This window comes from Mytilus trossulus, chromosome 14 (genome assembly GCF_036588685.1).
Source record: "Mytilus trossulus isolate FHL-02 chromosome 14, PNRI_Mtr1.1.1.hap1, whole genome shotgun sequence".
In the NCBI taxonomy this organism is placed as follows: domain Eukaryota; kingdom Metazoa; phylum Mollusca; class Bivalvia; order Mytilida; family Mytilidae; genus Mytilus; species Mytilus trossulus.
Window position 1 is genome coordinate 16548837 of NC_086386.1, and position 20599 is coordinate 16569435.

At 30.4% G+C, this 20599-nt stretch overlaps 1 protein-coding gene across 2 annotated transcripts in view; it reads right to left on the reverse strand.

The window, feature by feature from the left end:
* Positions 1-211: 211 nt before the first annotated feature.
* Positions 212-20599, reverse strand: part of LOC134697435 (glutamate receptor ionotropic, kainate 3-like) — a 40242-nt gene continuing 19854 nt past the window's right edge. Inside the window, exons 3-14 of one of the 2 annotated variants that reach the window (XM_063559714.1) lie at positions 18830-19072; positions 17304-17482; positions 14972-15025; positions 14290-14520; positions 12321-12431; positions 10332-10364; positions 8587-8685; positions 6810-6941; positions 5378-5581; positions 3610-4442; positions 2634-2826; positions 212-508 (exon numbers count right to left, since the gene is read on the reverse strand). In XM_063559714.1, the coding sequence (XP_063415784.1) occupies positions 452-508; positions 2634-2826; positions 3610-4442; positions 5378-5581; positions 6810-6941; positions 8587-8685; positions 10332-10364; positions 12321-12431; positions 14290-14520; positions 14972-15025; positions 17304-17482; positions 18830-19072 (2369 nt within the window). In that variant the 3' untranslated portion in view covers positions 212-451. The remainder of the gene's footprint in view (positions 509-2633; positions 2827-3609; positions 4443-5377; positions 5582-6809; positions 6942-8586; positions 8686-10331; positions 10365-12320; positions 12432-14289; positions 14521-14971; positions 15026-17303; positions 17483-18829; positions 19073-20599) is intronic. The other variant, XM_063559715.1, reaches the window with a different exon arrangement.

Genomic DNA, 20599 nt, shown 5'->3' on the forward strand with positions numbered 1-20599 from the left:
AAGCTCACGACGGTTATGCATAATTTAGATGAAGGTAATCATTATTTCAAATGTAGCATAACTTTTGTCGTTGGAAATTATAAAAATCAATGGTACAATGTCTTAAAAATGCAGATTAAATTACAGCAGTTAGGGGAGTTGTCAGACAATCACATTTGACTTGAAATAATAAAAACTATTTTACGGATTTCGTTCTTTTAAACATAACACAAATGGAATATTTTTTTCAAAGAATCTCAATGTCATCTTATCATGAAACATGAAGATAATTTTCTGTACACCTTCCAATTACTGCTTCATAAGTACCATATAATATCAACAAATGGTCTTTAGTCCGTAAGCTTTAACGATGTGCTGTAACGTAATATGTACTCTCGAGGATATTAAACATATTCTACAAGCTTCGCCATTATCTGAAGAACAAAAATCGCTAGCTACAACTTCCAGTATGTCATAAAAAGCTTTCTCTTTCTTTATGATTAACATGGTTTGGAGTACTGTTATTTTCCTGAAAAATATATAATGTACATGATGTCTAATATAGCTACTACTAGCAGTAATTGTTCATAGGAGGCATGATAAAATGTGATTATGAAATCCATTATGATCATGGGGAAATACATTATATTTATGACTTCGATGCGTATATCTTTTATCATTCTGTTTTTTTTTATGATGACAATGTTTCCTTTGCCTTTTTAAATTTGTGTATATACTCTTGAATGATCATACTGGTAATAAATTTTAGCCATTTGAAAAGGTTTTCCTATTAATTTGGCTTTCACAAAAAGCATTTTCGGTTAACAAAATTTTGAATATTTGAAACACTAAGGATTTTCTACCCAGGAATAGATTACTGTAGATATATTTGGAAAATCTTTTACAAATATTTGGTCCTCAATGCTCTTCAACCTTGAACTTTATTTGGCATTTTTAACATTTTTTTTTAAAATTCGAGCGTCACTGATGAGTCTTTTGAAGACGAAACGCGCGTCTAACGTATAAATAAAATTTCAATCCTGGTATCTATGATGTTATTGAGTTTATTTGCAACCCAAAAATCTGAAGATGAATTTTCATTAAAACCCACCCGACACAATCGAGTAAAACACTATGTTTTAGCTCAACTCAATGATTATTAGAACGAAAACAAACTAGGCGTTATCTAAAAACATTATTTAAATTAACTGTATAAAAAGAATTTACTATCAAGTTCCCTGTTTTGTTCATATATGTATACAAGTTCATATACATCATTTGCTTTCACATTTTTGGGTTTGAGCATTTCTATAATAGTAAATCTAGAAAAGCGCCACGGACCCATCAAGTTAACAGAATTATATTTTCAGTTATAACCATACATTAATATACATAGATATGTATACTAATGAAGCCTTGGCTGTATCTCATTTTTGTTAAATCAATTTAATGAATGGTTTTATTCATGTACATAAACACTCACACCACATCTTCCTATATCTACATAAACGCCAGATGGTATTAATAAGCTCAGTTTCCATTCAACAAACCAATTCATTAGTGCAAATATGAATTAATACTTCATTTTATATTTTTCTGACATTTCAAGTTAAGCTAAGTTGTATATTTATATGTCTGTGTATGAAGTTTCGGTGATAATAAGACGAACCCACATTCTGTCCCAAAGCGGAAACTAATGAAGGTAAATTTGTGTTTTATTGCGGTCAGTCACATCAGAAGGAACGACAAATGACACTTGAGTAATGAATTGTCTGATTGTCTTTGTTTATTGATTGTATGAAATGCGACACTTCATTTGTTTTTCATTGTTTTGTCTTATTTACTCTATTGTCCAGTCTTATATCAGGAATTTAAGGTCAATTTTTACTGTCGCCGTATCATATTAGTTGTTTATTGTTCATTTGTAAAGTCAATTACTAATGGGATATTGGTTCTATCAAAATGGAACGATATTTCCAGCAGGACTTTCCCCCATGTGTTTTACAAAGCATCATATTGAACTTAGCGAAGACAGGAATTTTTAAAAGAGTTTGCATTGAATGCGAATGTAGATGTTTTATTTTAGATATATAAAAAAGGTCGTCTTTTCCTTTTAGTTTTCAAGCATGAATCTATCTTTTAGAAGGTACACACATGGAAATTCACTTAAAAAAAGTCTGCAGCATGCTGTCTGAATTAAAAATGTTCAAATTATGTGAATGACTTTAAATCGAAGCGGTCGTTTTGTTGTGAACGCATACTATGCAATTCTTGCATAAAAAACCCTCAAGGAATATTGAAATCAATCTGGACATATTCACTAGTTAAAGTGTGAACTTTGGGAAAAATAAAGTTTATTACTGTTCATAGTATTGTTTTTGCATGTCTCTTTGTACACTCTGATATTTTTCTACATTAAAAATAGTTATTAAAAAAATAGTTCTTCAATAATATGTTTGAATGCATTTTTGTAAATTTTCAACTGAACAATATTCCTATGTTCTGATAGCACAGTGCGTAATTTGTCTTTACTGTATCAGTTTAAGTTAGAGAAGAGATATTGGTCGAATAAACTGGGTATACATATATGGAACGCGATGTATTTAGTTTTCATTATTTCATATTGTGTACATTATCTATAATGTAAATCTCACCTTTCGTTTTTGGACTTCTCGTTCTCGATTTTTACAACGTTTTGAGAAGTATTCAAAAACACAAGCTATTGCTGCACAAACAATACCTCCCGATAAAATAAAGAAAACTCCTGCCACATTTTCAATTTGAAGTTCTGATGTTTCTTCTGCAGAGGGTTTAGTTACATCTGGACACGTTCGTCGTGGCCACCACCTGCAAAATCAAGTTGCTGTCAACAAGAATAATCTTTTTGCAACATAATCTTATCCTTTACTTTTTTGTCGAGGAGAAATTATACATATAACGAACAAATCGAGATTTAGCGAAAAGACATCATACGTTCGAAAATCAATGATAACAAAAGGACAAAGAAATTAGTTCCTTAATTTAACACTTTGCAATTTTATATAAAATAATAATAAAAATGTTGTCGAATATAATAATTGAACATGATAAATGGCATTTGATATGTCATCCTAGATTTTAATGGTTGCCTATGATAAGAAAAAATATGAAAATTAAATGTAAAATTAAAAGGCAAATTTTCCGATATCTTTAAACTGTTCTTCCTCTATGAACATGCCTCAAAAATTTAACATTTCGATGAGTTACAATATTGCATTTTGACTAATCTAATAATCCATACCTTCTCATTAACATTTGGTACGCAAGTTTAAGATTTTCCGAGTAAAACGATATTTTCGCGCAAACACATAAAGAATAAATAAGAAGGCGGAAATGGACATTTCTACTTTTCTGTTGTCATCAAAGCTGCACTTAGTGACTGAGGTATACTTAATGTTTCTCCAATGTTTGTGTTCTCAAGATTGTGCAATTTGATATTCTGCATGGACCAATCTTCAAAATTCCTGCTAATATCCAGTTGTCTTGCTTTTCTATTTGTTACCAGCAAGTGAACTAGATAAGCTTACGACTTTGTAAGTAAGCATGATTTTTTTCCTAACATAAATACAACCGCAGTAAAAAAGGACTTACTTGTTTTCAAGTTGATGCAATATACTTGCATCTCCTAATTTTAAAATTGCCATCGATAACTCTTCCCTGTATGTTGCTCCTGGTGGAACTCCAATTCCAAATCCTTTTGGATCAAAATGAGGTCCAATTTCCATAAATTCACAGTCTTTAATTGTCATATACTTATTAACAGCTGTATCCCAAAAGAATGCGTAATTCCCTTTTTTGACTTTGTTAAAACCAACACTTGTATTCGCAACCATTGATTCTTGAGGGTCTATTTCACTCATCTGTGCCCACATTTTTGCAAAATGTTCTATATCTGTATTTTTGAAAAATTGCATAATGCCACTATCTACAACAGTACCATATCTTATAGTAGTTTGTGATGCTAAATCTGTCACTGACTTTATGGGAGTATTTATTTTTTTCACAGTTAAAAAAGCTGCCAAATTGGCTGTATAAGAAGAAATTAAAATCAAAGCAAAAAACCACCAAGCACTTGTTAGTATTCGTCCTGGAAGTGTTGAGGGTGAAGCTTCTGTGCTACCCTGAAGTAAAGATCCAAACACAAACCAAAAACTTTCTTTAAATGATATGCCTGGCAAGTCTTTACTATGTGATGCTCCTACCTTTTCAAACATATATAATACAAGACTCACAACAACGAACGCACCGAATGTGCAGAACCACACTAAGGGATGTAAAGGATTTAAAAATTCAAAATAGGATCTCTCTGACATTGGTACTTTCATTAACACACTGATGTATCTAGTCATGAATGGTTTTGTAAAATCTACAGCTTCTTCCCTCAGAGAGTTTATACTAAGAGGAGCCACAGACATTGTTGCATTCTGAAATATAATAAACAATTTACTTGTTATGGCATTTCACGGTAAACCTAAATGTTATGTAAATTAACCCATCATGTAAACCAGCATGTAAAATGTATTCGCGTCGGACGCACGTTTCGTCTTTAAATGACTCATCAGTGACACTCGAATGAAAAAAATAAAAAAGCAAAATAAAGTACGAAGTTGAAGACCATTGAGGACTAAAACTTTCTGTTTTCTTTTGATGTAATCTACATCTGAGATAGAAAAGCCTAAGTATCTTTAAAATTCTAACGTTTGTAAACTGTTGATATACAATTATGACCATATAAACGATCATTCATGTCAACACTGAAATGATGACTACTAGGCTTGTGTAAATTATTGTCTATTCATTTTATGTCATATTTATTGACCCAGCATTTTTGACGTTAGCTTTTCCGCATTGATTTTGCATGAGTTATAGCAAATTCTTTGTGTTTTTTTCTCAATTATAATTTTGGAAACCGTGAATAATACTGCTGACATTTATAAAGTTCAATTGATTAAAAAAAAACAATACTAGCATATTCAACAGATGCATCAAAAGTTAAGTTTAAAGTTTGTATGACTGTTTAAGCCATGCAGAAGTGTAAAGTAAGTATTAGCTTTATTTTTTGTTGTTGAAATTGTTAACCAAGAAAAAGGAAAAAAAACACCACACAATTAGGATGCAGCACATTTGTATTTCCCTTTAAGAGAAACATTTGAAAAATAGTAGAAATAATAACATTGACGGTACCAATTTGACTGTTCGAGATACACATTTTGACACTTATTGTATCTTCAGTGATGTACGAGACAAATAAAACACTATCTATATTTAATGCAGAATTGGGAATTAACAGCAAAGGTATTGAAACAGTAGTTCAAATTACATTCTTTCAAACTCAATATCAGTAATCTATAATACATACCCCTTTTAAAAGTTCTCCAAGCATTCCATTCCATTCTCCATTTTTCTCTTTTGTCCCAAACTTGCCATCATGAACAAGGTAAATTTCAAATTCAAAGTGTAGCATATTGGCTATTTCTGTGATAAGGTCAACCGAATAGCCCTCAAATCTTTCATTGCCGCTATATTTTGCATGATCTTTTTTGTGCATGGTGAAAGGTTTTTCCTGTTAATATTATAAATATCAACTGTACAATTGTTATTTTGTGTTTAATATATCTACAACAGTTCTACGAATAACTAATTTTTATAAGAATTAAGATAGAATAGTTGTCTTTCTACAAAACTATTATATTAAGAAGATGTGATATGGCGATTACTTCTATACACTTTAAACTAAAAGACACAGAAATACATTTGAGTATTTATTTATCAGAGCCATTACGAGTTTGAACATTATCAACTTTCACATTCAATTCATTGTAAACAATTTGGAATATGCATATACAAATGTAGTCATTCAGCGTCAATAGTCTTGCATCAAAATATGCCTCTGTCCAGAAAGGGTTGATATTCTAATCAAATGATTAACGTCTTGCTAAAGCAATGTTTTTGTTAAAATTTAAACTATTTCGATTGCTTTTTTTACACGTTTAATATCTATTTGTAAGTTTTACATTAAATTTGAATAAATTGATTTTGCGAACTTAAAATAAATATATAAATTACATGTTTAGGGAATATGAACTCCAACTCAGACTATGGCAGTTGTTATCTAATATTTCGTTTCTATGTATGTTTCATTTTTGTTTGTTTTGTTGTTGCATTTCTTCTAAATCGTATTCCTCTTATAGTTGATATGTTTCCCTCGGTTTTAGTATGTAACCCGGATTTTAATTTCTCTCAATGAATTTATGAAATAATAACTCATTTGATGTTTCTAAAAATGACCTTTGATGTAATGTTTTTGAAATAAATAACTTCAAGAATATTTAGAGGAGATTAAAACTTTGATCTATAGAAACTTTATAATGATATTCACATTCAATCCGGTTCCCTCCACTCCTCATGCTTCTTTTTTTACAGTGGTCATTAATATTAGCTTTCGACATGACTATAATTGTAATAACAAGCATACTTTCTATCTTATTGTTATCAAAGGTACCAGGATTATAATTTAGTACGCCAGACGCGCGTTTCGTCTACATAAAATACTTATACATAACAAGTGCAATTTTAGTATACATTTAATTGCCATCATTCATATTTTACAAGTATTGGATACTGTAGACTTAGTCGATAAATGCTGATATAGATCTTAAAACAACATTCCTGTGGGAAGTTTATGTGCAAATACTAATTTCAATTTCCATTCATAAGTTACATTCTCTTGTTAGTAGTTCATATAATCAGTATGCAAATAGAATACATGACTCAAGACAATTCCCACTCACCTCAATCATGACTATTCTTGCTTTTCTTCCCCTCAAAGGAAATTGTGTCGTTTTATTTCCTCTTTCAATGTTTTCAGTCATTTGAAGTCTCGGAATAAACATTCCATCCTTGTAAGAAACCCAGCGACCAATCTGGAAATAAAATAGACAGATACTTTTGCACCAACTTTGACTTGTGATGTATGATGTTTATTCATGTTTGTTAAGATCATTATCATTATGCCAACTTACTTTACATATAAAATGAAGATGTCGGTTATACCGTATAGCGGGTTATTTTCGCGGGTGTAAAATTTCGCGATTTTCATTGAATAAGGTATACGAAAAATGTTGGCGGTTATTATTTTGGCGGATTCAACATTTTTAACATAACCCTTGCATGTACACTTTTAAATTGGCGGAATTTATTTTGGCGATTTTGTTCTATCCGCGAAAATAAGCGAAAATTTACACCCCGCGAAAATAATCCGCTATACGGTATACCAATTAGACCTCAAACCACGATACAAGCACACAGTTAGAATGCGCTTTTGTTAACATTTTGATAATGTGGCACCAGGTTTTGGTATCAGGATTATTGGGTTATCGAGGCTCTTACTTTGAACTAGTTTGGCTTTTTAACTATTTTGATCTGAGCGTCACTGACGAGTCTTATGTAGACGAAACACATGTCTGGCGTATCAAAGTATTAGTCATGTTCCCTTGATAACTATCAAAAACACTTGGGCGATGCCACTGCTGGTGGGCGTGTGGTCCCCGTTCGTATCACCATTCCAGTAGTCAGTCCTTTCTTATACCAGGCATATTTTACCTTAACCGTATTTGGCACCAATTTTTGGATTTTTAGATCCTCAATGCTTTCAAACTTTGTATTTATTTGACCTTCTAACTATATCTTAGCGTCACTGATGAGTCTTATGTTGACGAAACGTGCGTCTGGCGTATTAAATTATACGCCTGGTACCTTTGAGAACTATTATGCGTGCCAGCTAATCGGTGATAATGTTTTGTTGTCGAGGATAGAATATGTTCCTACCTCTTTGTTTCTTTAATCCATTGTAGTTATATTTCTTATAACTATGAATGTTCTATGGATATACAGCCAATACTATTTTCAATATCAACACTTTTCGCTGATTTTTAAATAACAGAACGCCATTAAAGTATATAGTTAAAAGAAGATGGTATGAGTGCCATTGAGACAACTCTAGATCCAAGTCACAATTTGTAAAAGTAAACTATTCTACGTCAAAGTACGGTCTTTAGCTACATATATATTATATAAATTTATTAACTGAATACTGACATTGTAGGATTAAGAAAGCATGATTACTTTTCAACGATTGATAAATTTCCGTACTCTAAATTTAAAAATACGTGAGAACAATGTATATAGTAATTGTGTGCCTCCATTGAGTGGATATATTGTTAATTTCTCAATTTTCTTAAGTGGAGATATTGGAATAAAAAAAAGCCAAAAAAACCAAAATCATATCAAATAATTTATAAATTTCGTGCACTTTAATGCCCTTTTTAACGATTTATTTGCTTCAGGAAAATATAAAACCCAAACAACAATGGACAAATAATGTAGTAATATCCAGCGAGTATTTAAACTAAATTGGAAATTGAAAGATATGCATAATATGACTTTGTTTTTTGGGGAGTTGGATCTTAGTTTTTAAAAAAGTTTCTATAAATACAGTTTTTGTCAAAAAGTACAAAATTAAAAAAAACAGTTATAAATCATTTAAGTGTCCAAACAATTAGTTTTTACCTTAAGCGTCTCAAACATCAAGTCTTTCTTTCGATAATCTGGCATAGTAGTATCTTCAGTTGTATATACATTGACTTCTTCTGCATCTCCAAATATAGACTTTAAATAAATCATATTAATAAATATATATTACGTTTGTATTTGTTCACCCTTGTCATGAAAACCCATCATCAAATGAAAATGAATAAACACCCTATTATCATTGTGTAAAAGTGATATTAAACCTTTTGAAAAACTTCATGGATTTATTGGTTCATTTTGTCAGGTCGGGGCCTTTTAAAGCCGACTATGGACATTCTCATGATTGAAGACCGTAAGTCCTATAATTGCTTACATCCACTTAATTTAAACGTTGGACCAAGGTTGATTCAATCATTCCGCATCTCCTTATATTTCTGTTACACTAAACGGTTGTAAATGCATATAAGTGTATCTAATTAGTTGAAGCCATAATGTCATCATTCTTTCCTTGATAACGAATTGGCAACAAAAGTAATGTTTTCTTGGTATAAGCAACTATTGTCAGACTGTTGAGCAAAAACTGCATACTGTTTAAGAGCACCACGAGTTAACCCATGAGTTCCTACTTTACACCTTTGCCACAGTTATGTTAATAACTTATTAACTATGCATCATATACTGCAAAACGTTGTGTAAAATTCAGAAATTTTCTAATTCAAATCGAGCTAATGAAGTTAAACCATTAACGTTTCTCCATTGCTTATTGATAAATCATGATCACTTCATTTCTTGTTGTATGCAGTTGCTTATACTGCATGTTGTTGAAAATCCTTGACGCTATAAGTAGAATATCAGAATTCTTTATTGACACACGAAAACACATATGAATGGGCATTGTAAAGCTCGTCAACCCGTAATATTGCAAATTACAATTTGAACTCTTACTATTGCAACAATTTGCAGGTGAAACGATATTTCTGTTACATACAATCGTGTTTTCTTGATACGGAGATTTGTTATAATCGTTAGTCTTCTAATGATGTTGAACCAATTGCACAATCCATTTTTACAATAGATTTTTTCTAAATTTTAACGGTATAACACACCACAGCAATTCAAAATATGCTTAGCCACAAAATATAATAAGCAAAACTAATAATACACATAATGGCTTAAAAACAAGAACTAAAGACGACTGAACACACAACCGATAACTTATATAAAAGAAATATTTTTGTTAGAATTAAATATAGGTAAATGTGCGAAGATAGACTATTGTGATACCTCTTAAACAGTATCGGTTTCTGTGTAATTCGAACAACAATTTTTTTTTATCATACCTATTATTTGAATCGGTAAGCTTTATATTATCTACTTATACATAGTTTTCATTTCCTTTATTTAAATTTGTGTTTTTGAAGATTCATTCTGTAATCTGTGTATTAGGCAAGTTATACAATTTTATGTCAAAACCAAAAATATGTTCAATCTAAAGTTTTCACTGTTAGGCGTTTTTACTGACAAAGCTCAAATTGTGTTGACGTTGTTGTCTTCAAATATTTTTTTTAACTTCCTCGCTGTTTTTTGAATGTTCAGTTTTTCGGGTAAACCATACGACATAAACTATGTATACATTATAACATACTAAAATAATTATCAAAGTTATGAGTATCTACTCTAGTTAGAAACAATTTATACAGACAACCAAAGCTATATAAACAAATAAGAGAAACAAATAATAATGCAAACTGCAAATAAAATGAAGTGCAACTAGTTATAGTTACCCGATGTTGAATGGACCCGTATCTGTTAAATACCTTTGTTTATTTTGAAAATATACGAGATTAACCTTTGAAAGACCAGAGAGATTGTAGGAGATCCGTTATTCGAGATTTAAAAACAAATGTCGAGCCCGCTGTGTACAATTATTGATTTGAAGTTCTTTTCTTTAAGTTTGAAATAGAAAATAATATATTACACAGGTAATCAGTCAACAATCTTTGTTTTAATCAAAATTTTAATAATCAATGAAGCTGTTCCATGAAAGAATGTTCATAAGACTGTCATATTTGTTATTACACAAATCATTCATCAAATTAACAACAAGATGTGTGGTATGTATACATTCGTCTTCGAAGAAACCACACTAAACAACATAACAAAAGGCTGAACATCTATTAGTTGCTACAATGGCACATGTAAAAAGTACCATGATAGTATGAAGACGTAGAGATCAAATCAATTTTTTATTATCATTATTAATTATTTTCGACTTGGAACATTAAATAACAAGAATTGTAATTTATAAATAAACATACATTAAGTTTAAACGAATCTTGAATCTTGAATATCGGATCTCAAATTGTTTTCTTGATCTTTTATATTTATATGCAAAATACATTAACATGTACTTATTCATAAAGACCTTTGTTGATTTGCACATGGTTTTTAATTTGTCTACTTAGTTTTTGCTTGAACATTATATCACATCTGCAACATTTTTCTGTACAAAATGATTACGTCGATTCGAAACTTTCAAAAAACTAACAGGAATTGTATTCCGTAAAACTAAAACAAAATACGTGCAAATCATGATAACGGAAACAATATTTGGCGTTAGCAAAACATCTAAATTAAGTAACATTTACCACTTGCTCAATGATGTTAGCTTTATTTCTATTAGTAACTCATTGAGTATAATAAGATGCAGCAATCTTGTAAAAGACAAAGTAAGCAAACTGAAGTCAGTATTCGAAAAGTAGCATGCCTTATTTAGTTTATCATATTCTGATATAAGATGAACACACGAAACATATCGACATCATATACAAGTATAAACATATGATCGTCCAATAAACAATTCCATAGAATTATACTATCAGGATAATAGCTATTCAAATAATGATATTTTAAACTATCGTAGTATATCGTCATACAATACCCATATTATATTCATCATACTTTATATAAATATATTCTGAAATAACAAACTGAGTTTTGTATTCAAGATTTATGCACACCCACGATCTACGGTTGTTTTACTTTGGAGTTGAAGACGTATTACAAAATATAAATGTTCAGAAAAAAGTGTTTTTGTCTTTCAAATTAGTGTTAGAATGGGTTGTCATTCTACTACACCATAACAATAAACATCTTTATACCAATAGAAAAGACAATACTTTGTTACGTTCCTTTTGATATGATCAATTAATCAAACACATTCTTATATAAACTTCAAGGAATTTTTTTTCTTTCTGGTAGTTAAATTTCAACTGATATGTACAATGTTCAAAAGAATGAACTTTTGAAAAGTGCAATAACATGGGCTAATTCTTTTTTTTTCACCCTTTGCTTGTCAGTGTCAAACTAAGAAGGTACCAAAAATATTTCTTATTCATTGAAACTCATTTGAAAAGTAATATTAAAGTTAGTGAACATATATGTTGGTGCGCCATTTTTTTTTAAGGTTTGAGTATATATGAAAATTTGGTAGGACACATGAGTTGATTTTTTAAGTACTCTTTTTATAAAGATGCTTTCCTGTTCAGAAAATGTAAAGCGTAACTTGATTTTATAAGGACGTAAATTCCGTCGTTTTCTACAAAATTATGAAGAAATCAAAAAGTACATAGTATTTGAATGTTATCAAATCGACATAATATGGTCAAAATAAATGTAAACATCACCTTATAAAGTTTGTGTTTATATACCCGTGTATCTTTCAAAGTTTTAATTCGAAAGTCAATATATTCTGCACTAACCAAATTACATACCTCTTTTAAACGATTCTTATACACAGAAACCTCTGTTAGTAATATAGTAAAATTGAAACGTTGTCCATCATTATCAAATGCAATGTGTCCGGTCATTCCTTCAAATGTTTCCTTAAACAAAACAAAAAAGTAATAAGTACTACATATATTATAATTAAATATGGCATATCTTTGATCATGTCAAATATATCGTGCTTTGATAGTATCTGTGTTATTACAAATTATTAACTTTTGCATGGCTTCGAAATTAAAATTGCGTGTGTAGCACAACTGGTAATGACTTAATAAGACAGCATTTCTTGTGTAGATCTCAGCTAGTCCACTATTTTAGATAATATCTCGAATTGAAGTACATTCTGCTTATCAGAATGTGTCTTCTTTTCTGAAGGTGCACGTAGCTTTCTATCAAGTGTAATTTAGTTTTGTAATTATCGTCATCAGCAACAGCACAAATTTTAATGCAGAACGCACTTCTGATAATATGTGTAATTAAATTATTACTGAAATTGATATCTTTATTAGATTTGTTCGTTTTATCTCTGTAAATTGTCTGCTTCTATTGCATCACTATGGTGTGTTCTTTAATGGGAGTTAATTTGAAAATCTTCACAACATGTCTTTACAGTTTCCAGGACATTACATAATTGAAATTCTGTTCTTTATTGCGTATTAGGAAAACTAGTTTCATTGAAATAAATTCCCGCTCATTTGGAGTATCGAGACTTGTATATGCAATAAGTACAGAAAACATGATATAAACATATACTAGTAAAAGCGAGTTATGATAAGATTGTTGTGTATGAATGCAAATTGATTGATGCCTTTTAAAAAAAGATAACTTGTGATGAATTTTCTTTTAAATGATAATATATCGTGGTTATTTGTTATAATTCCACCTTATGTAATAATGCTGTATTTTGATTGGATGAGAAACATGGTATTTTTCACCAATTTCTATATATTGCGATTTTCTTTTTTCTGCCGGGGTATTTGCCATTAGGGAATTCCATGTGCCGGGGTATTTGCTAGCAAATACCATGACAGATGGGAAATACCCTAGCAAATACCATGGCAGATGGGAATACCATGTCTAAAAATAAGTCAATGAATTTATGTCTATTCTAATATGACAAATTCATCGTCATTCTAAATATATGGTTCCAGATGACATATTTAGGATAAAAAGCATCATTATTGAATTTGGAGCGAATGACGTACAAATTCCGGGAATGACGTCATAATTAAAACTCAACGGAAAATAATTGTCAACCGGTTACATAAAACCGGAATCCACTTGTATTAAGCTTCACTGAAACTGATGAACAAAGTGTAGAAGTCAGCCGAGAATCAGGCTTATTATCATATAAAGGGAGATATATATACAGTCAGTGACTGTACATAAAAAAAAAATATGATAAGAAATAATATACGGTCTATGCAATTTGACTGCGCAAATAGCACAGCTGCAGTATATACAAAATTTACACATTCAAGTCGAAATTTTATATGATACCGGATTATAATAAACTTTCTGAAGTGGAACATTCAGTGGAATTAAACAATTATATCATGCTAACAAGGGGTATTTTCCAAAAATACCGGTTTCGAGGTAATCAAATTTCCCTCGCCTAACGGCTCTGGAAATTTGTACCTCTCAACCGGTATTTTTGGCAAATACCTCTTGTAAGCATGATATATTTGTATACTAGAATGGGCGAGATTTGTATACCAACTCGTGGTCATTAGCCATCAATATTTCAATGAGCATATAACAGAAATGTTTAAAAAGGATTAATAAAACACCTATTTGTTATTTATATATTTTTTAGAATAAAACCAACTCCGTATCTTTTCAGGTAAAATCACCACTTGATTGTAATGATGCAGTGCAAAATTATTATTGTGGAGTCGATTACTTCAACCTAAATTATATGATAAAATACGTTTTTTGCAATTGTCATTCATTTACCTGTTTGAGGATATTTATCATATCCTTTCTGATTCCTTGCACAGTGTTATTATCTAACCTTGGCACAGTTTGGTTAATGATATATAAAGCGTCAGTGGTTAAGGCAACGTTTAACTTTTCTTCCGGATGCTTTACACCATACACATGGCTGTTAAATTCCATCAAGCTAAATACTGTGTAATTAAATGTTATATCCTCAAATCCTTTGAAAATATGTACTAGCTGGTCGCCCTGAAATACGATTGATAATTTTTAAGTCATGTTAATGAAATTATCAGGTCTTAAAACACAAAGTTTAATAATGGAGGAATCCTGTCTATAATTTGTTACCTATATGATTGTTTCGCTTACATGAATCAATCAATTTAGTTTATTACATTACAATAAATGACAAAAAACATTTTTTTTTAAAAAGAAGTTTGCTAATTTTTTTAGCATCTAGTTCACTTGTCTCACAGTTTTCGTATTATTTCTAATAAAATGAATACAAATATATGACATAGATAGGTACCCCGTAAACGATATACAGAAATATAAGCAATTACGAGCAACACGATGCATACAAGAACACAAGTTCCTGTCCAACTGCTGGAATTCGTCATGTTTCCTATATTTTCAATGTTCAAAAGAGCTTTTAAAAATATAAACAAATCTTAATTAAGTATTTTAAAATATCACTTACAGGATCGTAAAAGAACCACTCATAAGGTATTGACATCATAGCAAGACTTCTCGCCTAAAGAGTAGAAAATAAATGCATTGTCATTATTTGTACGTAGTCATATTTTTTTGACATCATAGCAAGACTTCTCGCCTTTAAAATGAAACATAAAGACATTGCCATAATATGTATATCGTCTAATGAAAAAGCAGAATAATCAGAAAGCATATTAATGAATGTCTGTCAGAAAAGAAAACAATATTAAGCTATCTGCAATGTGACCTTTAAACGCTTTCAAAGATAAATTAGACAAAGTGCAATTCATTTCTTCACAAGATTATACATAATACATCACATTTTAAGTGACACATTCCAGGAAATACCTTAAGTAGTACAAATAATCAGCTGATGTAATTTCTTTAAGGATCTTTCTAGAGGACGCTAAAATGAAAGTAAATTGGCTGCTGTTGCTGGAAACAATTCTCATATGGACGTATTGTGCCATATTAGTGAGACTAATCATACAGTGATGTATGGTTACACTCTACAAAAGTCTCCAAAGGAATAAGGACTGTGTTGTTTTTATTTAATTGTAAGGATTGGAGACATAAATAACAAGGTTAAAACTTCACCAACATATATCTTTTTATTGTTATCACATTGAAAAGCCTGTGCCTATTATCCAATTATATTTTACGTTTTCTGTAGATATATAAAATTTACTTAGGATTAACTGTTATTTGCTTCGTCTTAACTAGGATTTTTATAAATAAAATATATTCATATATGCAGCCTCATTTAAAAAAAAATAATTAAGCTTCCTGTTTTTATGGTTTTAAGGATTTCCTAGTATGTCGTATCTTTAATCTAGTTTAAGCATACAAGCATACAACATGTGTTTTTCTGGGTAACATTATTTTTTATTAAATTGAAACTTTCGCTATATTTACTCCTTGAAGTACACACAAGAGTAAACATTTTGATATCATTTCCTTTCGTTTCATTTTCTTGAATGAATTTCCTTTCGTTTCATTTTCTTGAATAATTGTATAATTAAACAAAATAGACGCCAATAAACAATGTACTAAGAAACCATCTGAAACATTCTGAATGATACTAGATGATGTCTCCAGTTAATGGCCAGAAGGCTATTGATTGTCCTTGTTATTGTACTTCAGAAGGCTTAGTCTTCGTACATACTGGCAGAATATTAGGAAAGTACCATGTGGCCAATAAAATATAGCAATCCATTTACCCAAATTACAGAAATTTTCTGCGTTAATATAGGGCTTCAAACTTAATTTAAGAAATAAATGAGACAGGCAAGATTTGTTCAAGACACATAAACACACTTAAATGCTAACGCTTGTGTTGTTAGTATGGTAATCTACCAATCTACGCTCGTCAATAAAATTAATAAGACATAAAAGCAATTTGTTCTTACATCTGAAAGAAAGGATTTGACGTCTTGTACATTTTTATCTATTGCATTTTACCAATAATTTCAAGCAATCTGATCAAAGTTTCTAAGTTTGAAATTAAAATGAACATTAACGAGTTTTTCAGACTTCTGTGAGGTAAGTTTGGGCTAATTTGAAACTAAGACTAATGTGAGACAATCAGTTGTTGTGTGCCTGGTAACGGTTTTAATAATATATTTTTTTCAAGGACGTTTCAAGGACGTTTGAAGAAACTATTGAGAAAAAATGTTGACCATTTAATTAAATACTTTTAAGATAGGATAACGGGTACGGTTAACCGCAAATAGAATAAACGAAGTTGAAAATTGTGATCTGAAATATGACGAAAAATCTAATTTGAAGCTAAGAATAAATATTTCAAGGACGTTTCAATGACGTTTGAAGAAAAACAATTGAGTGTTAAACTAAACATGGAAATTTTGACCATTTAATTAATTACGGTTAAGATAGGATAACGTCTACGGTTAATTGAAAAATGAATAAATCAAGTTAAAAATCTTTAATATAACGAAAAAATATTTTTAATAATGACTATAATAGGAATTCGATAATTATAATGATAGATTGGTGAATAGGTATCTTTTCAGAACTAGTAAACATTAGGTTCAACTTTTCATAAGGTTTAAGCTACATCTGACAAGCTAAGAAAAAAATAATTTGGTACTAAAAATATAAATACTTTTCTGAGAAGTATCTTTTAATTTTGGTTAAATAAAAATATTTGAGAACAAGATTTGATATTATAGGAAAAAAATAAAACAATTGCTTTCAAGTATGAAATAAATATTTTAGGTAGTTAAAAAACCCTTTTCTGATGACTATATATTCTAAGCAATTATTTATGTATTTAAGTACTGACGCTGGTAGTTTACCTGCTCTAAAATCTGATATGTGTTATTTCTATTACAAAATATAATGCTGGTTTGAACAAATGCAATCCTCATATGTACAAGATGGTCTCGGATCTGTTCGTCTGTACCTACAGAATCAACACGCCAGGATTTTACCATCAAGTCATGATTTGAAAGTAATTTTTCAAGCATATCTACCCCTGAAAATATACAAAATTATTGTTATGACAGATATCTCATGGAATATAGAAAGACACATAATGCAAGATAAAGGAAATACGTTTACAGAGGCGTAGTTGCCAGAAAAAATGAAAATGAATATCCTCGCAAATCATTCTTATGATGTATCTGATACACATTGAAATGCCACACTTTAAGGCATAACTATGGAAATTCAATGTCTTATTAACAGCTGCAATGACATTCAGCAACAAAACTGTAAAAACAATGTTTTTTCATTGTAAGTACAATCAATAAGGTTATCTAGTATAATGTGGAATATATGTGAATGAGACGTCAACACAGAGAGCGCAAATGAATTTAATCATCAAACTGGAATCAATAATTTATAGGCCTTCATACCTGTAGCATTCTTTGTGACAACATCATCAGACAAAACTTCATGCATTTTGTAGTTGTTGATATCGTTATCATCACTAGATATTTACTTTCTGACATCATACACTAACTATCAATATTTATTTGTTTGCACTTCATGCGTTAGAAAATAAACCATTTGATAATTGGTCGTATTCTAATTATCACAGCTTCATCACAACTTACTGCAAAGTCGTAATGACATTTGTGACCCTTACAAATGAGGTGCAAAGTATAATTCATCATAATAAATTATACCTAGATAATTGAATACCTTATCATCATCGTTTTAATATGTCTATGGGTTAACAAAAACAAATCTAGTATTTTGAAAGAGGGTTCACCAAAACAACATTTGGATAAGTACTCGTAAAAAGACTGTACCTTATTTACATATGTATATTGTTCCACGAGTCACCCTATCACCCATGCATGTTACTGTGAAGATGATAGTTTCAGACATTCGGATGTTATTTGCAATTGTCATTTTCTATTTTGACGGTTAATGTTATCAAATTATTCATAAATAACACCTCTCTTAATAAGATTATAAGATTTTAATTTTAAATAGAAAGAAAAAAGAATAACCATTTCAAAGCGCACGAAAAGTTCGCAAAAACTAAAACATTAGTACACTATCATTCCCGTATTTCCATCCAAAGCTTGTTTAACCATACCTTTTCATTAAATTAAATTGGCATGGTGTGTTCATCTTTAAGAATTTAACTAATTGTAGGATTCTATCTGTTTAAACTATGTATCAAATATAGATATTAGATTATCCTTAAATGTTGTTGTTTTTGGGAGAAAAAAAAACCCGAACCATTGATATATTTGTAGGGAATGAACAGTGACGGAATAGAATAAAGCATTTTTTCGTTTACTCTTTATTCAAATCCCTAGCAATTTTAGAATAGTCAATGTGTTTTCTGTGCATGTGAACATCTTACCTCGGTCATCATCATAGAACAGACTAACTTTATCCCACTGATAATACCCTATCAAATCTAACATGGCTGAACTAAAGTCTGATAACGTAGGTAGTAACTGGAATGTTGAACGGAGTCGTCGCCCATGTTGGTCAGAGGTCAAGGCTAAATAAGGAATTTCTAATTTTTCTGTTACAACAGCGATAGAATCATCAAAGGGTCCTATCACTATGTGGATATCGTTCTTAATTAACAGTTCCATTACTGAAAATAGTAATTTCAAATACAATAAAACATATGATAGATAAAATTATTTCAAGATATACAAACACAACTAGGAATATAGCAAAATTTAATTGAAATTCATAAAAAAAGAATCAATAGTATATTTGTATGTACAAGACTTGTGCCTGGAGTAATATTCATTAGTTGAATGCCAAATAAGATACTAAGTATGATAGCCTTGCAAACGAAACATTTCAATACATTTTGCCAAATACGACTAAAGCCATCTATGTGGATAGATAAATATCGATTACATAAAGTTTTTTAACAGGAAAAAAAATACATAAAAGAGAAGTATCAGTAATAATGCATGTCAATAAAGAAGAGTTGACTACTAGGCTGGTGATATCCTGGCAACGAAACGAAACGTCAAATTTCAATAAACTGTATTTACTGTTTACAAATTTTAGAATTTTTTGAAATACTAAGGCTTTTCTACCTCAGGCATAGATAACCTTAGCTGTATATGGCAAAACTTTTAGGAAATTTGGTCCTCAATGCTCTTCAACTTCGTACTTTAATTGGCCTTTTTAACTGGTTTTGGATTCGAGCGTCACTGATGAGTCTTTTGTAGACGAAACGCGCGTCTGGCGTATAAACTAAATTTAGCCCTGATATATATGATGAGTTTATATTCAGTAAACGCATGATCGGAAAACACATGTTAAAGATAAACTTCATCAGGTTTACTTTAAACAAAAAGTATCAACAGTTAAAATGATAAAATGTTGGATAGTTTTAAAAAATTAACCAAACGGAAGGTATCAGAAAACTATTTGAAAGTTTAGTTTTGCTGTGCAATCTTAAATTTATCATAGTAATATAATTTTAATAGAAATTTTATACACACAAAAACAAAGATATGATAATGCAAACTCTTCTTTTCACTTTAAAATCTTTGTTTTGGTTAATCTGAAAAATATGTAGGTTAAAACATCGTTCAGATGTGCACATGACATGTGAATATGTAAGATGCTATGATGCTTATCTGCATACTTTCCAAAAATGCAAACAACAAAATTTATCTGAGTCCACGGACAATTCAAAAAGCAAATTCAAATGGCAAAATCAAAAGCGCAAACACATTAAAAGCAAACGGAAAACAACTGTCAATTTCCAGACTTATATAGGCAGTTCCTTATGTAGAAAATGGTGGATTAAACCTGTTTTATAGCTAGCGTAACCTCTCACTTATATGACAGTTGCATAAAATTCCATTACATTGACAACACTTTTTGCAGAAATATTGTCATGTATGTTGCCTTAAGGCTTTAATCCTTCTGCAATAATGCAAAAAATATTTCATTGTAACCTATAATTAGAAACAACTTTGAATTATCTGTTATAATAGAAAAGGATAATCTTGGTGCATCTTTTGTTAGTGCAAAGGGAAACTGCATATTTTTTCTATAAATTAGTATGCATCTACAGCCCATATCTAATCCCGTCGAACTAAGATGCTAAGCTACACGTAACACGACATAGCTTATCTTCAGCTAATATATG